The sequence below is a fragment of the Arvicanthis niloticus genome, chromosome 1, assembly GCF_011762505.2.
Source record: "Arvicanthis niloticus isolate mArvNil1 chromosome 1, mArvNil1.pat.X, whole genome shotgun sequence".
Taxonomy (NCBI): Eukaryota; Metazoa; Chordata; class Mammalia; order Rodentia; family Muridae; genus Arvicanthis; species Arvicanthis niloticus.
Window position 1 is genome coordinate 40,648,026 of NC_047658.1, and position 20,112 is coordinate 40,668,137.

The following is a 20,112-nucleotide window of genomic DNA, read 5'->3' on the forward strand; positions in this document are numbered from 1 at the left end:
GGGTGCCTAGGGTCTTGAGAAACTTGGGGGAGATAGAAGGGGATGGAAGCGCTGCTCATCAGTGGAGGCTCTGGGCCTCCCACCTAGGTAGCTTTCAAACAAACTTTTTGAATGTGTCTGGCCAGGTGCCAAGTGACCTGAAGTATCACTGCAGCCTACTCCTGGGACAAAAGAACGTAAGGTTTCGGGCAAGAGCTCTTTGCTCACAGAGAGGAGTCTCCATGGGACCAGCCAAGCAGCTAGGTTCTGTGCAGGTGGTCTGTACCATCCCAATCCACCTTAGGCTTTGATCTGCCTTCGTGTGACTTGACTCTGTCATATATAAAATGTTCCTGGTTTATTTGCAGAGGGAGTCATGTAAAGTCATATTCTTGCAGAAGCTGGCAGATATCTGTGAGTTCCAGGACAGCCAGGGCTACACAGAAATTTTCTCAAGACAAAACAAAACAAAACAAATGGGAGGTGCAGAGGTGGCTGAGAGCTTAAGAGGTCCTGAGTTCAATTCCCAGCTACCACATGGTATCTCATAAACATCTACAGTGGGGTCTGGTGCCCTCTCCTGGTATGCAGGCATGCATTCAGGGAGAACACTATATACATAATAAATCTGAAAAGCAAAGAATAGTTGAGAGCCATTCAGTTCATTTGGTTTTAATAGTGGGTTTTGGTGGCTCTTTGTAGTGTTAGCTATTGAACCCAGGGCTTGTACATTCATAGTCTCTCTCCCTTCTCTCCTCTCCTCTCCCCCTTCTAATCTTTCTTATTCTCTCTTCCTGCTCCTCTCTCCATCTCTCCCTCTCCCTGGCTATCCTGGGACACTCATGCAACACACTGCCATTGAACTACACCCCCAACTCATTCCTAGCGCTGTGACAGAGTGCCCTGACAAAATCAACTTAAGGAGGGAAGGGTTTGTCCTGGTGTACAGTTCAAGGTGGCAGAAGACGTACCACATGCAGGGAAGGCAGAGGAGCATCAGAAGGCTGGCTGTTCATATGGTATCTGCTATTAAGAATGGAGAGCTGAAAGGTGGGGGAGTGCTACAACAGCAGAAGCTAGCTGACAGTAACTTACTTTCTCAGGCAAGGGTCCACCATCTAAAGATTCCACAGCCCTCCAAATCAGGAACAAACCAGAGACCAAGTGGTTCAAACACAGGTGGGGGGACGTGGAGCATTTCACATGTCGCCACAACAAATGGTTTTAGAGGAAGTGCTAAAGATGGACTGTGAGGATAACTGCCTAGCAGAGATGGAGTAATAAATACCACCGAACTGCTTACTTTAAAATTGTTAAAATGACAAGAGGCGGGGGAGGGAGGGAGGGACACTAAAGACGCTTGGGGATCAGAAGATCAGAATTTGGGACCCTAGAGCCAGGGCTACACCTGCATTTCTGGACCTTCTGAAACAGCTCTGTCATCCTACCAATCCAGGAAGGACCACACAGCCTTGGAAGGGAAACTACTGCCTTGCATATGATTGTCACGAAGGTCATAGCTTCCCCTAGTTAATCCCTTGTGAAGCATCCGCCTTTGGGGATTTTCTTCTTGCTTTAGACACTAAAGTAAGTCTGTGATTCTGTGTGTCTACCCTGTGCCACCACCCTTGGCCTTGTAACTGTCTCACAAGCCACTGTTTTAGGGTCTCTCATAGCACAGTTAGCCTCTCCACCCAAGCCTGAAACATTTCATCTAAAGAGGGCATCTCCCTGCTGCTTCCCTTTGAGTCTGGACCTCCCCACTTTCTTCCAGCATTTCTTGGATGATGACTTGCAAGGCTTTGCCCAGAAGGCTGGCTGAGAGCCAGTGTGACAAAGGAGGGACATGGATGAGCGCTGCATGCCCGGTCCCAAGGTGCAGAGACAGGTAATAGGTGTAATCGCAGATGTACCTGCAACCACATGAAACTCCCCATTACTCCCAGATCTTGTCACTGCCAGACACAGTACACTTTTCATAAAGCATGAGTTTGTGGGTGCCCATGCCCACATGCCCACTACCACTTGTGTTCGGCTCTTCTGATAAAGGACACGGGCCTAAGAACACACCAGACAGATACTGGTTCTTGGGCTCATAGTCTATTGACCAGCAAGTGGTCAGGACAGAATTGAGCCAGCCTTTCAAACAACTAGTGGTAAAACACCTTCACCACAGTGACTCCCTTATTGCCATCTTCCTTCAGGTATTTCTTTATCCCTAGAAGAGAGAAGGTGCTTGGGAGGAGGGGCCATCAGTGTTTGGAGAAGAGCTTAAATTAATCTATAGTGCCTATGACAAATAAGGGGAATTTTGGAGATGCCTGTGACCAAAGCAGCCACATGGACAGCATAGGATAGCCTTTTGAGGAAAGAGAAGGGACTCCAAGGGACAATCCCTCTCTTCCACCTGTTTGGCACAAGGACTCCTGAAGTACCTGCCCGAGTCTCTAGAAAAGGCCACCTCGACATCCTCAATAGCAACACGCCGGCAGACCTCCTTCATGTTGACAACAGACAGCATCACTTCGGGACCACCTGGGAGGCACACACCATCCTCTGGCTGAAAGCCTCTTACATCTGAATCCCGATAGCCTCGGTTTTTACCACACTGTTCCAGAAAGATGGCCTTGGAGGAAGTGTCCATGCCCACATGCACAGCAAGCTGTATGAACATACATATAAAAAATCCCAAAACACCAGATCACTAGATGTGCAGAAAGGCTCAGTGATGGCAGAGCCCTGTTCCCAGATACAAAACAGATTAAGCTCCAAATCCTCCAGGAGACCCCAGGATCCCTGTCTAGGCCCCTAATTAATGGTACTGATACAAAAGGAGCATATCTTTGGGTTGACTTAGGCATGCTACATCTACATTTAAGGGCTTTTCTATTTCAAATGGTTCCTATGAGGTCGTGTGCTCTATTTCGCCATAGGTGGGTGGGGGCAAGCAGGTATCTAAGATGACCCTGGCTTTTAGTGGAATCATGTATCTTTTTAATGAAACTTCCATAAAGGAAGCTAGCAACAGTCTAACCGAATCTTATTAGACTTTAGTTTTTCCTCCTTTGAAAACTGCTGCAGAGGATTTTACTGCAGTGTTTGGTCAATGTCTTACCACAGGGTGCTGCGTCTGATTTTTAGAGACAGGGTTTTTCTATCTAACAGCCCTGGCTGTCCTGGAACTCTCTTTGTAGAGCAGGCTAGCCTCAAACTCATAGAGATTTCCCTGCCTCTGCCTCCCAAGTGCTGGGATTGAAGAAAGGCATGTGCCATCATACTTTGCATTGTGTCCCTGTTTACACAGTGCTTATATTCAGTTACTATGTAGGCAGAGGACTTTTGTTTGCTTGAAATGGGATTTTGAACTCATAACGTAGACCAGGCTGGCCTTAAACTCACAGAGACCTGCTTGCTTCTGTTTCCTGAAAGGTGTGTACCACCACACCAGGGCCCTGGAAGGATGCTTTGAAGGTGGACTGACACTGGTTGGACCACCATCAGACCTTCCTAGGCCCAAAGTTCTTTGCCCTAAGTCCCTCAGAACAGCTAGAATTAGCCATAAACTTGAGAGGGCTTAAGAGGCTGACTTGAACACAAGATTTCCATTTTACCCCCCATCATCTTTTAAGATCTACCTCATGTTTCAGCATAAACTTATACACAGACCCAAAATCTTATGACAGAAGCTTGTAATTCACATTCTTTTGTTTGTTTGTTTTTTGTTGGTTTTTTGGTTTTTTGGTTTTTTTCAAGACAGAGTTTCTCTGTGTAGTCCTGGCTGTCCTGGAACTCACTCTGTAGACCAGGCTGGCCTCCAACTCAGAAATCCGCCTGCCTCTGCCTCCCAAGTGCTGGGATTCCACCACCACCACCACCACCAAGCCCCCACCCCCCACCCCCCCACCCCCGCAGTAATTCACATTCTTGATGGGGCCCTGGGAAAAGGTGCATTCTAGCCTTCAAATTTAGATCAAGATCCAGAAAGTTCTTAGACTCTGGGTCCATCATCAGTTTTTCGCAGATCCACAGCCTCTCCAGGTATCACTTATCACTTACTTGTGGTTGAAAATCTTCCCAGATTGTGGTGAGCCTCTGTTTTACCTCCCTGTAATCCACAGGCAGCTGCAGAGTTCGCAGTTCTATGTTAGTATCCACCCCTAAGCCCAGCTTGGAGAGTTCCTACAAAACACAAAGGGGGGGGGGGGGGGTGCCTCAGTTGCCTGAGCACAAAAGCACCCAGACTGTATGCCCAGGGTCTTCTCTGAGGCCCAACCCATCCCTCCTGGTATGGAGGAACTCAAAGTGATCAGAAACCAGAAAAACAGCCCCAGCTCTCTCAGCTATACTTCCTGAAACGGGGGCACCCTAGGGAGACACATCTGAACAAGCTATGTTTGCAGCCCTGAGGTCTGTGGATAGATGAAGATGGGCTAGAGCGAGAAGCTGGGAACACACTCGGCAGCAGGGTAGCAGAAGGAAGCACAAGAGCCCGAGGCCTTTGGGAAACTGGTATGACATGCCGTTCTCAGCAGCTGACAGGTGTCTTGCATGCCACAAGGCAAATAAATCATCTAGCCTTGCACCCCTGCTGCTAATCCAAACACCAACTGTCCAGTGTAATCTGATGAGTCCCTAGTCATCTCTACCAAAGGTACAACGGGGACACTCCACCCCAGGAAGAATGGAGATTGAAATTTGAGAAGACTGCAGATGCTGGGTGGAATGCTTAGTCAGGTGTGGACTTCTCTGGGACAATAGGAAGCCATGGGAGGATTGCAGTCAGGAAACAAAGAGCTTAGAGCAGCCGCTTAAGAAAATGGAGTGACATACAAGTGGGGTAGGGCTATCTTGGGGTCAATTTGAAGTATCCAAAGAGATCTGGTCTTGGCTCTGTGTGCCTGGAATTGGCAGAGAGGTTATTGTGCAGATAAGATCTTAGAAGCAAAAGCTGTGAATTTTATTTATTTATTTATTTATTTATTTATTTATTTATTTATTCTGAGAGGACAGGAGAGGGAGGGTGGAGGAAAAGGAAAGAAGGAAGGAATAAGAAAGAGGAGAAGAGGGGAAGGGAAAAACAGGAGGAAGGGAGGGGGAGGAGAGGATAGGGGAGGGGAGGAAAAGACAGGGGAGGGGAGGGGAGAGGAGGGGAGGGGCAAGGCAGGAAGTGACCCAAGGCTAGATGAGATAGGGAAGGGTGTGAGCATCCTCCTTCCAGGCAGAGTAGAAATAGCATAGTTGGAAGAAAGAAAACTAGGAGCCTGAGATCTTAGAAGTGTGTGCTCTTTCTTGGTTCCAGTTCGGCCAGAAATGTAAGGCCCAGCTGCTGCTTCCATTTCTGCCTAAGCTGTTCCTGACTTCCTTTCCTGGCACTTCCGGGCACCCAACTATATGCCTTCTAGGTAAGATGGCCGCCCACAGATCCCAGGCAGGATCCTTCTCTGGGCTCTGGGGAGGTGGTCCTCAGAGGCAGGTAGGTGGCCTCTGTCTGTTCTGATCTTTTCGTAGGATGAGGTGCTTCTAGGCAAAGGTTGGAACCTCCCAAGCCTCAGCTTCCCTGCCTGTGCAAAACACAGGTGCCCCTCTTAGGGCTGTCATGAGAGTCAGGCAAGGCCGTGCAGCTGGAGGGCCACTTGGAGGGTTAGTTTGGAAGTGTACAAAGATCCTCCTCTCTGCTCCCTTTCTCTCCCCCTTCCTGCTTTTCTTCCTTTCTTTGTATAATCCCTGCCTCTCCTTCCCTTCCCCTCATCCCCTCTTCCTCCTATCTACTCATCTGTCCCCAACTTATCATGTGCTCACTGTTCATGAGTCTAAATAGTTTAGTGATCATTTTCTCACAAGCAGGAGAGAGAGAGAGAGAGAGAGAGGGAGAGAGAGAGAGAGAGAGAGAGAGAGAGAGAGAGAGAGAGAGAGAGAGAGATGGCCTGGGTTCCTACAGGCTGGAGGCTTGTGAAAGTGAGCAGTGAAAGTCAGCTGACCTGGGAGAAGAAGCATTACAGAGCCAAGAACAAGGCTGTGGCTGAGTGCTGGAGCAGCTTACCTCGCTAAGCCTGAGCAAAGTCTTGGGTTCCATCCGAGCACTGAAGAAATGGAAGGAAAGGACTGGTAGAAGAAGGAGGCAGAACAGAGGCTAGCCGTCATCGGTGGAGGGTGATGTATCCGTTAAAACAATGTAACATAGACATTACAAAGACCACTGAAACCGAATTCCTCTGAGAAGGGAAGCATACCAGCATGGTCAGCCCTGAGCGCAGAACCGCTATACTTGGTAAGATGTTTCCAGGCGTATAATGTACCAGGTTTCTGAGCTAATGAATAGTCCAGTCATCATCCGCAGCTGCCCCTGGAGGACCCTTGGCACTCTGCTAAGCATCTCCTCCCCGCAGCCTCGAGAACAGTAGATACCAGCCCCATCCTACACAGGGGACAACCAAAGTCCACAGGGACACAATTAAATAAAAGACATTTCAGGGAGCAGCGTCAAAAGAGATACAGGGGGAGCTCAGGGACCCTGGGGGCTGTCCACAGCCCTTACTCCTGTCTTGAGAAATCCTGAGGTGCTAGTTAAAGGCAGCCTTGGATGGCGGCTGGACTGTTAACTCAGAAAACCGGTACATCATATGCCTGAGTGTTGTTGAGTTCTGTCCTCCATATAGGGTGTTTGCCCCATCCCTCTCCCGATATCTGTTCTGTGATTCTTCCAAACTGATGTGTCAGTCTTGCCTGGATGATCCAGGATGAAATGACAGGGACCCTCTCTCCAGTCACTGTCTCCAAATATTTTTGATCATGTGCCCCATTAATAAAAACGTTTGACACAGCCTGTCTGCCCCATTAGCTGGTGTCAGGGTGACACAGGGCACACTGCACACTTTAGTATCTCTTCCCTGGTGCTCTGTGGTTAGGCTACATGACACACTCACTCAGGGCTCCTACTCTGGAGTGGGCTTTATTGGGCAGATATAAATCTTTAAGGCCCTCTTTCTTTCCTTAACTGCTTTTTTCTAATTCTCTCCTTTGTTTGGACCAACATGTCAGCTCATCTTTGTTTCTATGGCTGGTAAGAGCCTCTGGGAGGGTCACGGAAATTGTCATTCATCATTTCCATGTGGTTCACATTCATTCATTTTATCCCCTATGTGTGATGTTGTTACAGATCATTTTTATGAGATTTCTTGATCATAATGTGAGGATTAGTTTAATTAAGGTGGAACAGTGTGACCCTGGAACCCATTAACAGGTTGAAATGCTTTATAGTGAACTGAGAGGAAGAAGAGGAAGACAAGCTTTTATAGCACCACTGTGTATTCCCCCCCACCCCCCACCCCCGAAGGATCTTTAGAATCCTGGGCGTGAGGACCTGTGTAGACACCAAGCACAGCAGAAGGCCATGCTCTGTCTGCTCACCACATATTGCTCAAGGTTAAGTTCATATTTGTATGGCCTATCCAGAGACCTTTGTATCCATGGAGGTGGCTGCTATTGAAGATAAGTAGAAAAAAATAGAAAAGGGAGAGGGAGGGATGGAGAGAGAGAGAGAGAGAGAGAGAGAGAGAGAGAGAGAGAGAGAGATGAAATGATGAAATGTTGGGGCCAGAGGGATGGCTCACTGGTTAAGAGCACAGACTGTTCTTTCAGAGAACCTGAGTTCAACGACCAGCACCCATATGCCTCACAAGTCTGCAGCTGTGGTCCCATGGAATCCAGTGCCCTTTTCTGGTGTGCAAGATATACATGTAAATAACATATATAAATATATATATTACATAAATATTGAAGAAGAAGAAGAAGAAGAAGAAGAAGAAGAAGAAGAAGAAGAAGAAGAAGAAGAAGAAGAAGAAGAAGAAGAAATAGAAATAGTATTTCTGAAGATGTAGACAACTTGGTAGTTCCTCAACAATCTCTGGCCATATGACCCAGTACCCCCACTTCTGAGTATATACCCCCAAACTGAAAGCTTGCAGCTCTGTCCACAGTGGCATAGCAGAAGACTCCATCCAAGTGTCCGGCAGAAGATAAGCGGGTAAGAAACACAGGCACACTAGAGAATTAGACTGCCTTTAAGAAGATCCTGTCTCAACTGGGTGGTGGTGGTGGTGGTGGTGGTGATGGTGGTGCATGCCTTTCAGCCCCAGAGCAAGTTTCAGGACAGCCAGAGCTACACAGAGAATACACACACACACACACACACACACACACACACACACACACACACACACACACACAGAGAGAGAGAGAGAGAGAGAGAGAGAGAGAGAGAGAGAGAGAGAGAAAAGACCCCATCTCCTTCCTTCTGCTTTCTGCCCCCTCCATTTTTTAATTTAAAATTTTTAATGTACTTATTTATTTTGTCTGTATGTATGTGGATACCTACATGCCATGGTTCCCAATGTGCAGGTCCCAGGGCAACTTGCAGGAACTGGTTTTCTCTTTCCAGCATGTGGGTTCTGGGGATCCAACACAGGTTGGCAGCTCTGGTCACAAACACTTTTACCCACTAAGCTGGTCCTCTATTTTGTTTTTTTAAAGCAGGGTTTCATGTAGCTCAGGCTGGCCTCAAATTCACTATGTAGCTGAAGTGGAAGACCATGAATACTGCCCCTCCTGCCTCCACCTCACCATGAGCTGCAGTGAGATGCACCACACCTAGCCTTTTCTTTCTTTCTTTCTTTCTTTCTTTCTTTCTTTCTTTCTTTCTTTCTTTCTTTCTTTCCTCTTTCTTTCAAATTAGGAAATGAAAGACAGAGGCTCTCACTATATAATTTGGCCTGAACTAAAGGTCTATATCAGTGGTTCTTAATCTGTGGGTTGAGACCCCTTTGACAAATCTCTATCTCCAAAACTATTTATATTATGATCCATAACATTAGGAAAATTATAGCTATGAAGTAAGAACAGAAACAATCTTATAGTTGGAGGTCACCACAACACAAGGAAGGCTGAAAACCATTGGTCTAGGTTCCCCTGCCTCAGCCTCCTCAGTGCCAGGGTTTTAGGAATGTATCAGTACACTCAATGACATGGATGAATCTTGAAAATATTACACTAAGCGAAGTAAGCCAGTCACAAAACTCGGTATAGTTCCACTTCCACTTAGTAGCTAACAGTCAGTGTCAGAGAGACAGGAAGTAGAATAAACGGTAGTCATCAGACGCCAGGCGGAGGGGGAGGTAGGGACCATGGTTAAATCAGCAGAGTGTCTGTTCTGCAGCTTCAGAAGTTCTAGACACTTGCCGCACAACAATATGAATACAAAATAATAATAGTCACCAGGACCTGGGGAAGGAGGCAAAGAGTGTTGTGAAAAAGTTCCAGAAACGAGCAGCGCTGAAGGTCAAATAATGATGTGAATGGACTCGCTGAACTTCATGGTATGTATATTCAACACCATTTTTAAACTATGGCCTTCCCACAAAATGTTCTGTTGTTGTTGTTGGGATGTTTTTTTACCTCATTAGTAGAGGTCTGGTCTGGAGAGACTACACTCACAGCACGACTTAACTCAGCAGAGATTCCTTGTCTTTTACACAGGCCGGTAGTGGAACTGAGCTGATCCACTTCTGTATCTGAAAACCTCTGTCATCGGGACAAGGGATAAACAAGAGGAAAACAGTCATGTGTGCACACACATCTGTGTACATGTCTGTACATGAGTGTGGTGGCCAGAGACAACCTCAGGTGTCTTCTAACATCCACTTTTTTTTTTTCTTTAAGATAGGGTCTCTCACTATCCCAGAGCTCAGTCAATAAAGTCCCGTCTCCTCTCCCCCATTGCTGGGATGACAAGTGCGCATTACCATGCCCAGCTGATCTCACTTCAGTTCTGAAGTCTTAAAAGTGAGAAAAGAGAGGGACTTTCCAGCAAAAGCACACAAAACAAAAATCTATGCATTGTGGATGGTTCATTGGTTGGTTGGTTGATTTCCAGACAGGGTCTTTCTGTGTAGCCCTGGAACTCCCTCCATAGACCAGGCTGGCCTTGAACTCAGAGATCCACTTGCCTCTGCCTCTTGAGTGCTGGGATTAAAGGCTAGCATCACCACCACCCAGAGACAAGATTAACATTTTGGTAGACAGAAGAGTGATAAGGACTGCACCATTTACCAGGTTCCTTAGTCCCCTCCCCTGCCCCATGCTATGGTCTTTAAGATGCCCATCCAGGGCATCACAACACTTCGTTACATTGTTACATCTTTTACAGTACTTTCTTGTTTTTAATGACTTTGACAGTTCTATGGAACACTGGCCAGACACTGTACAGCTTGTGTCTCAACTGGAATCTGTCTCCTGCTCCTTTCATATCAGACTGGGCCCTAGGGTTGGGGGAAGAAGACTCTAGAGGCATAGAGCGCCCTTCTTGTGCTGATTATTACAAGGGTACAAACTATCAACAAGACTTGTCATTATAGATGCTGACTTTGATCACCTGGTGGGGAAGTCTCTCAGGCATCTTCACCTTCAAATGCTCTTTCCTGCACTTCACAGCCTGGATCCTGTGCCAGGAAGTCGGTCTGGGTGCAGTCAGATGCTGACAAGGAGGATTAAGTTATCCACAGGGCCAGAAGTATCTGCATCATTTATGCACCTGCAGAAACAACTTAAAGCTCCCTCCCCCACTCCCTCATTTACAAAGAGAATCTATGTAATTTTCTTTAGAGTGGTATAGGTTCCTGGATATTCATCTTATACTTTGGGCTATGGTTTGATTCCTGCATGCTTTCCTACTTGCCTCCTATGTGGGGCCTGACTACTAAAGCCCCTCTGTTCTGGGAGTACTGCAGGCATCTGTGATTTATTAGCTGTACTAAAAGGTAGGCTTAAGATGGGCGCTTTTAAAGTAACTGCCCTTCTTCTGTACGTTGACGTAAATATGCTTCGGTGGAAGTTATCTGAGAACTTATGCAGACGTTGGTCACCTGACTCTGGCACTGTGTCCAGTCTCTTCACCATCAAGTTCCTTTCTTGCTTATTTCTGGGAGTTTCCACATACTGCTTTTTGAATCATGGTTGACCTCTGTCCACTGAAACCACTGATGTGAAGGGACTACTGCCCTTGTCCTCAGTACACAAAGTATTTCTCTGATGAACTGCTAAAGAAATGCTTTGGCCTCCTGATAGTGGGTTGTCAGTCACAGTCAAATGCATCTTAATTCTTCGTCGGAACGGGGCAGTTCTTATATGGTTTTGGCTGCTATGGACAGTGTTCAGCCGTGACTGCAGATGTCAGCACAGATGCTGGGTATCTGATTCATGGCAGCTCCACCTGGCTGACAACCACAGGCTGGGAGGGTCCCTACATATGTTGGAGCCCCAGGTATGACAATCCCAATGGGGTGATTTGTGACACGTTTGTATTAAGAGTGGATGTGAGGGTAGAGGTGAGAGTAGCCTTCTAGAACTGTCTTTGTAATCTGAGTTCAGACAGGACATTTTGGGGGGTTTATTTCTGGGGTCACTCTTACCTCTGTTCTCATGTGCATTTAAGACAGCTCAAGCAGAACACTACCCATGCTGGCAGAGTGTGTGGCCCAGGAAGAACACATAGCTCTCCATAGCTCAACCCCAGAGACCTAATGCTAAGCATTATTGTCCATAAGGCACCTGGGTTCAATTTCCAGCACCCATATGGCAGTTTATAATTGCTTGTAACTCCAGCCTCAAAGGATCTGACATCCTCATATAGGCATACATAAAGGCAAAACACCAATGAACATAAAATAAAATTTTAAAAAAATTTTTTTTTGGAATGAATCTGTGGCATTTTTGTCTCTAAAACTGGAATACCTAGTGTCACCTTTAGGGTTTTTATTGCTGTGATGAGACATCATGACCACCTGGCAACTCTCATAAAGAAAACCATTTAATTGGGGGTGGCTCACAATTTAGAAATTTAGCCGGGCAGTAGTGGCGCACGCCTTTAATCCCAGCACTTGGGAGGCAGAGGCAGGTGGATTTCTGAGTTGGAGGCCAGCCTGGTCTACAGAGTGAGTTCCAGGACAGCCAGGGCTACACAGAGAAACCCTGTCTTAAAAAAAAAATTTAGAAATTTAGTTCATTATCATCAGGGCAGGAGGCATGGCAGCACACAGGCAGACACGTTGATGGAGAAGAAGCTGAGAGTTCTACATCCAGTCTGGGAGGCAATGGAAAAGCAGAGAGCCACTGGGCCAGGTCTGGGCATTTTAAACCCAAAGTTCATCCCCCAAAACCCAATAATAAACTTCCTCTAATAAAGTCACACCTACTCCAACAAGGCCACACCTTCTAATGACACCTTAGGCATTCAAGTATGAGTCTAACGGGGGCCAGTCTTATTCAAGCCACTGCATTACACTCCCTGGTCCCCATAGGCTTGTAGCCATATAATCCAGAGGTAAATTCAATCCCACCTCAAAAGTCTCCATAGTCAATCAGTCTTAACCCTGCTTAATAGTCCAAAGTCTGTTCTAAGACTTATGGCAAGCTCTTAACTATGGTCTGCAATAAATTTAAAAAAATCAAAAGATCACGTACTTCCAACATATAATGGTACAGGATACACATCACCATTCCAAAAGGGAGAAAAGGGAATATAATGAGGAAATACTCAAAAAATACAAAAGCAAGACTAAAAAACAGCTGTGTAAACTCCAAACTCTACATCTCCAAGCCTGATGTCAAACGCTCTTCAGATCTATAACTCCTTTCAACTTTGTTGACTGCAACACAGTTATTTCTCTTGGGCTGCTTCCACTCTCTGTTACCAGCTTCCCTCTTCATGAATCCCATGACTCTGGCATATCCAACATCTTGGGGGCCTCCAGGGCAATTGTCTGAGTTAGGTTTTTCATCACTGTGAATAGACATCATGACCATGGCAACTCTTATAACATGCAATTGGGGCTGGCTTACAGTTTCAGAGGTTCGGTCTATTATCATCATGGCAGAAAGGATGGTAGCAAGGCTATATATACCTCCTCCAATAGGGCCACACCTCCTAATAATGTCACTCCCTATGGCCACACCTTCAAACATATGGATGTATGAGAGCCAGCCATATCTATCCAAACTAGCACAGCAATGCAGGCTTTACCTTCACAGCTTCAAGCAAAGGTCTCTCTGGGCCTCCATGCAGGGATATCCCTGACACACACCTGGCCTCATCAGCTTTCCTTAGTCACAGAGGGAGATTTCATAACCCGTTTTTGTACCCTTGCCTCTAAAGCTAGAATCATATGGCCAAAGTTGCCAAGTTCTGCTGCTTGCTGGGTCTGGAATATGTCTCCTCATTTGAATATATCTTCACCAGCTTTCTGTTTTCAGTGATTTTCTTCACTGCCTAAGCTTGGCTGTCCTATAGACCAGGCTGGCCTTGAACTCAGTGACCTGCCTGCTGCCTCTGTCTCCCCAGTGCTGCTAGCATTAAAGGTAATGCAGCCACACCCAGCCCTAAACTTTTCTTTAATTTCAGAAGTTGGAAGCTTAGCTGGGTGGAGTCTGACCCTGAGGTCACCACTCTCCCTTCCTTTTAACATTAGGCTTTTCTTTAACCTGTTTATCACCTCAAGCACTGGACTTGACCCTATTACCCTTGCCTCTCTGTTCCTTTTCTCCTCAAACTGTACATTTTGTGTTTTTCCTTGTTTAGCTTGGTTCTTCTCACTCATTATAGATCTGTGTACGTGTAGTCACTAATAACCAAGCAACAAAGTCAATACTAAACTTTTTTGAAATCTCCTAGAGACAAATCTCCTAAAGATGTTAATCTATAACTCTTCAATTTAAACTCAGGCAGATTTTTTTTTTTGTGCCTGAGCAAAGTATGTAGCTACAATCTTTGCCAAAATATTACAAGAATGGTCTCTAGGTTGTACACTAATATTCTGTGATTTGGACATTTCTGGTTTCTTTGGAGACTCAGTTGTGTCATGTGATTTTTTTTTTCTGAAACCTGTCTTATGAGAGGATGTTTTTGCTGAAGCAGACATGTGGGAGGATGTTTTGCTGAGAACAGACACATGGTGGTTTTTCTAGAAGCAGCCTGGGAAAAGGGCACGTGAAGTTTTGCTCAAGCTGACACTTGAGAGAACAAGAATGTGATGTTAGGAAAGGATATAAATATGACTCAACAGACAGTGGATGATGCTGTGTGGTATCGGTATACCTTACCATTCTTTGCTGGTCATCATTGGGCTTTGCTGACAATGGTCTCCGCTGACAAAGCTGTATGGTATTGGTTTGCCTTGCCATTCTTTGCTGGTCATCGTTTGTCATGATTTCATAGATAGAAACCCCACAAAAGAACTTCTGGTGGTGTTCTGGCGGCTTCTTGCTGCTTCCTCGGATTTGGTGGGCCTCGAGGTTTCTTCTGGATTGACCTGCCATTGCTGATTCATGATGAATGGTGTTTGCAAGTGGATGGAGCTGCCACTGTTGTTCCAAGTGGCAATATCCTGGCCACACAGATTGAATTTGCTCCAAAGAACTATTTCTAAACAGGTCCATATCCTCCTTTGCCCTATCAACCTTTCCTTTCCACTACCTCTTGTGAGTGGTGGGCTAGAAGAGAGGTTAAAGCGTCTAAGAACCCTTAGTAAAAGTAGGTTTTGAAAAATCTAGGTCTATAATTCTTCTCCTCTAAAACTGTAGGAATTTGGTTAAATTTAATTTTTAGTTAATTTTTAACTGCCCCAGGACACATCCTGGGAGGAGCACATTCCTTAGCCCAAGGACACCTGCTGGATTACCCTGCTGGATTAACATTCAGAGGAAAAGCGATTAATATTCCTCAGACCACAGGGGAGGGAACCCACCTGTGGGGCAAGAAAGGCCCAGAACACAGTAGACACAGACAAACCATTCCTTGCTACTTACAGACAAGGGAGGTCCTTGCCACCTCATTCCCCAAAGACCAATCAGTTTCAAAGTCACACTGTTCCGCCAATCATATTGTGCTTAGTCACTATTTCTCTAGTCCACCCCTTAAACTGTATAAAAACTGCTCTTAACCTCAACTCGGGGTTCTTCTTTGCCTGCATGCGAGAGAGAACCCCAGTGCACTGGATTATTATTATCATTAAGCCTCATGTTATTGCAGCGAATCCCATCCGTGAGTGTCTCTGGGGGAGCACGTTCACTGGCTTTGGATCTTAGAGTCCAACAAAACCCGTGTCCCCCACAATTCAAATCACCCTCAGCACCATCTTCTATGTTCCTACTACTATGGCCTGTGATACCCAACTTAAACGTTTCAACTATTTTCTTGGTCAGGCCTATCATGGCAAATCCCCAGTCTTTGGTACCAACTTCTATATTATTAGCCCACCCTCAGTAACACACTTTCTCCCACAAGGCTGTACCGCCTAACACCACTCCCTTAGGATCCAAATATGAGTCTATGGGAGCCATTCTTATTCAAACCACCACACCTAGAGCCTAGAACCTAGATCATGGGCAATGACGATGCAGCTGCTGCATATGTTACTGCAGGAACCTTAGGCTTGTAGAGGGGAGATGAGGTGGCTTAGTGTTAAACACCTGGGCTCACAATGCTGATCAACAGCATGGAGTCACTCTCTTGGGAACTTCATAGAAAATGCCTCTTTCACTATGAATTTTTAGACTTCGTGTTATTTTTCTGCATTTTCTTTTACTTTCAACATTCTTCTCCAATTTATGAGTGGCCCCGACCAAAAAACAAACAAACAAAAAAACCCCGCATTCATGTGATGGTTTGTTAATAGCTCACCCCATTCTTGGAAGTGAGATACTATGGAAATAAACATTTTCCCCCTTTCCCATCAGTAACCCATGCATTCTCTGTCACGAAGCTTTGTACAGATTATTAAACATTGCTTGGGAATGTACGTGATAGAGATAAGCTTTAATTTTACTGGAAGAATGCAAGAGGAAAGAAAGAAAGCTACTGGGGCTGGAGAGATGGCTCAGAGGTTAAAAGCACTGACTGTCCTTCCAGAGGTCCTGAGTTCAATTCTCAGCAACCACATGGTGTCTCACAGCCATCTGTAATGGGATTTGATGCCCTCTTTTGTGTATTCACACATATAAAATAAATACATCTTTTAAAAAAAAAAAGAAAGAAAGAAAGAAAGAAAGAAAGAAAGAAAGAAAGAAGAGAAAAGAAAGCTACTCATTCCTGCCCCAAGTGACTCAGCCTCTGGAAGACATGCTCCAGGCCAGGCCCTCTATGGGATAAAGATACACTGATATTGATCATTACAGAAAGTGTGTAGCTTATACAGACTCAGATTGTGTAGGGCTTCTCGGCCTGTTTCTCTATCTTTACAACAGTTAGAATATGTTATGTATATGATATAGCTCAGCCCTTTACCTAGTATGGTCCCTTAGGTGGCCATTCTTACTACAGACACTGTTGGCTGTTTGCTAGCACTTTCAGTGACTATCAAACTCCAAATAGGAAGATGCTAAACCAAAGTAGAGTTCACTGACATGTTAGAGAGGACACAGGATAATCTAAGTTGACCCATGGGGATGAAACAACCCTGCACATTGACAGCAAAGAATTTGGAACCAACTCTGTCCAAAGGAAGAACACAAGGAAGGGAGAATAGAAGCAAGACCCTGAGTCCGGGGCCAAAAAGGAAGGCAAACTGGGGTACCAAGAGCCTGGGCATGGCCTAACCACCCTCGGAAACCTCGCTTTCCAGATGCCAATGCCTGTGTGTTGTCGGCTGTTACCTAGGTTCCTGTTCTGGTCACCATCCTTTGGTCCTATTAGAAGCAAGAAGATTGAGCACAGTCTGCTCCTGAATCTGTCACTGAAAAGATGGTGGAGATGAACTTCTGCTTGAAGGCCACCCATGATGAGAAGCATTGGAGAGAGAAGATGACCCTTTGACTGTAGTGAATTTTAGTTCCATCCTTTTGCTAAGCCTGGAATTATGAACTACTACTATTACATGTTACAAACAATGCTGATATGGATTGATTTGTTTGTTTGTTTTGATTTTCAAGACAGGGTTTTTCTATGTAGCCTTGGTTGATCTGGAACTCACTCTGTACACAAGGCTGACCTTTAACTCAGAGATCCACCAGATCCTGAGTACTGGGATTAAAAGTGTGTGCCATCATTGCTTGGTGCTGATACAGATTTTTACCTTCAGACTCAGTATTTCCCAGTGAATTTTATACCATCTGTGGTGGTTTGAATAGGAATGGCCTCTATAGACTCGTGGGTTTGAATGCTTGGCCCATAGGGAATAGCAGTATTAAGAGGTGTGGCCTTGTTGGAGTAGGTGTGGCTTTGTTGGAGAAATTGGGTCACTATGGGGGTGGGCTTTGAGGTCTCTTGTGCTCAGGGTATGCACAGTATAGTCTCCTGCTGCCTGTGGATCAAGATGTAAAACTCTCAGCTCCTCTTATAGCCCCATGTCGGCCTGCCTACCTCCATGTTTCCTGTCATGACAATAATGGACTAAACCTCTGAAACTATAAGCCACCCCCAATTCTGTGGTCATGGTGTCTCTTCACAGCAGTAAAACCTTGACTAAGACACCATTTTTGTGATAATTTTCTTCTCTTTTGAGAAGTGTTCTTTATACAGTCCCCTTGTATTGCCCTTCTGCGAGTAAGCCTGGCATTTATTTTTGTGAAAATGTCTTTACTTCAGCTTTATTGGTTTTTTTTTTTTAAAAAGATTTATTTGTTTATTTTAATTTTGTATATGTGCGTAGGGAGGTATGTGAACACGAATACACGTTCTCACAGAGGTCAGAGTGGCAACTGATGTGGGTGCTGGGGGTTGACTCAGGTCCTCAGGAAGAGCAGTACGTGCTCAGAACCACTAAGCCATCTCTCCAGCCCCACCCTTATTCTCCAGGAATGATCTCCTAGGTACATGATTTCTGTTCAGCAGTTATAATTATGGCATTCTGTAGGTTATTACTGTACTGCTTTTGAGCTTGTATTGCTATTTTTGAGAAAGTTAGCCTTAGAGTATCCATTTTTGTAAGAGAACCATCTTCTATCTCTGGCTACTTTAAAGCCTTATTCAGTCTTTTGCAGTCTGTAGCTCTACTATGTTTAGGTGTGGATTTTCTGTGTTTTTAATCTCATCAGTTGTGGACTATTCTTTTTTTTTTTTTTTAAGACTTATTTTTTTTAGCCAGGCGGTGGTGGCGCACGCCTTTAATCCCAGCACTTGGGAGGCAGAGGCAGGCAGATTTCTGAGTTCGAGGCTAGCCTGGTCTACAGAGTGAGTTCCAGGACAGCCAGGGCTACACAGAGAAACCCTGTCTCAAAAAACAAAAAAACAAACAAACAAACAAAAAAGATTTATTTATTTTATGTATGTGAGTATAGTGCCTTCAGACACACAAGAAGAGGGCATCAGATCCCATTGCAGATGGTTGTGAGCCACCATGTGGTTGCTGGGAATTGAACTCAGGACCTCTGGTAGAGCAGACAGAGCTTTTAACCACTGAGCCACCTCTCTAGTCCCTCTGGAAAATTCTTAACCATTGTGTCTTTGTTAGGGTTTCCATTTCCGTGAAAGACACCATGACCAAGGCAACTTTTATAAAGAAAAACATTTAATTGGGGGCTGGCTTACAGGTTCAAAGGTTCAGTCCATTATTGTCAGGGCAGGAAGCATGAAAACATCCAGACAGACATGGTAGTGGAGAAGGAGCTGAGAGCTCTACATCTTGATCCACAGGTAACAGAAGGAGACTGTGGCCACACTGGGTGTAGCTTAAGCATAAGAACCTCAAGCCCTGACCCCTATAGTGTTATACTTCATCCACCAAGGTCAAACATCCAACAAGGCCACACCTCATAACAGTGCCACTTCCTATGGGCCAAGCATTCAAACGCAGGAGTCTATGGGACCAAACCTATTTCAACACCACACGTTGTATATCTGAATATCACTTTCTTCCATTCTTGTTCTTTTCCTCTGGAATTCTATTTAAACAGAAATTTCCTTTACTATTTACACACTCTCTCTCTCCTGCACTTGTTTGCCCGTCTTTGTGTTGTCCTTTGAATAATATCTTCATACTTATATTCGAGTGTACTATTTTTTTCTTCATCTGTTTCTGAACTGCTATGTATGTGTACATGTGGGTAAAGTCTATCTATCTATCTATCTATCTATCTATCATCTATCTATCTATCTATCTATCTAATATAGCAATCTAATTTATCATCTACCTCCTAAGAGATAGCTTATTCACATACTATGTACTTAACCTATTTAAATTCTACAATTCCACATTTTTCAGTATGCTCGGTTATATAACCATCACCATCAAGAGTCATATAACCGCCGGGCGGTGGTGGCGCATGCCTGTAATCCCAGCACTTGGGAGGCAGAGGCAGGTGGATTTCTGAGTTCGAGGCCAGCCTGGTCTACAGAGTGAGTTCCAGGACAGCCAGGGCTACACAGAGAAACCCTGTCTCGAAAAACAAAAACAAAAAAAAACAAAAACAAAAACAAAAAAAAACAAACAACAACAAAAAAAAGAGTCATATAACCAACCATCATCACAATCAGTGCCAGAGCCTTTGAATTACAACCTAAAGAACCCTAAAGACGTATGAGAGAGGCTCAGTGGGTAAAGGTTCTTGATGCCTAAACCTGATGACTGCAGTGAGTTCCTAGGTCCTATACAGGGGAAGGAGAGCTAGAACTCCTGCATGTTGTCCTTTGACCTTCATGGGAAACCATGGTGTGCACATACATATACACAGACAGACAGACAGACAGACAGACAGACACACACACACACACACCATCACACCATTACATAAATAAATGTAGTTTAAGGAAACTTCACATTCATTTACTGTGACCCCTCTCATCTCCCTACCTCATCCCATGTGCCTGCTGACTAACAGAAAAGCCTCCTGGTGGGAATGGACTACCTGTGAGCCCTGCATGCCCACCCAGTCCTTGGGACATCACATGACTTCCTTAACCATATTTATGTGTGTGTGTGTATATATGTGTATATATGTATGTGTGCGTGCGTATATGGAAACTGAGGCACAAAAAACTTGGGCAAGCTTGTTTGCATGCCACTACTTGCACTGTGGAAACTGAGAGGCAAACCAGAAGCAGTCTGGCTCTTTTCCATTGTTCATGGGTGCAGAAAGAAACAAAAGGGTCTG

General features: G+C 45.1%; 1 protein-coding gene and 1 long non-coding RNA gene across 2 annotated transcripts in view; one reads left to right on the forward strand and one right to left on the reverse strand.

Annotated features, from left to right (window-relative positions):
- Positions 1–635: 635 nt before the first annotated feature.
- The window catches only part of Pgpep1l (pyroglutamyl-peptidase I like), a 31,119-nt gene continuing 11,642 nt past the window's right edge, over positions 636–20,112 (reverse strand). The window contains exons 3-5 of the mRNA XM_076935729.1: positions 4,036–4,158; positions 2,415–2,641; positions 636–1,892 (exon numbers count right to left, since the gene is read on the reverse strand). Of these exons, the coding sequence (XP_076791844.1) occupies positions 1,694–1,892; positions 2,415–2,641; positions 4,036–4,158 (549 nt within the window). The 3' untranslated portion in view covers positions 636–1,693. The remainder of the gene's footprint in view (positions 1,893–2,414; positions 2,642–4,035; positions 4,159–20,112) is intronic.
- LOC143442655 (uncharacterized) lies at positions 7,564–11,685 on the forward strand. The gene is made up of 3 exons (XR_013110992.1): positions 7,564–8,002; positions 9,191–9,350; positions 9,511–11,685. It is a non-coding gene; the product is annotated as an uncharacterized LOC143442655 (long non-coding RNA).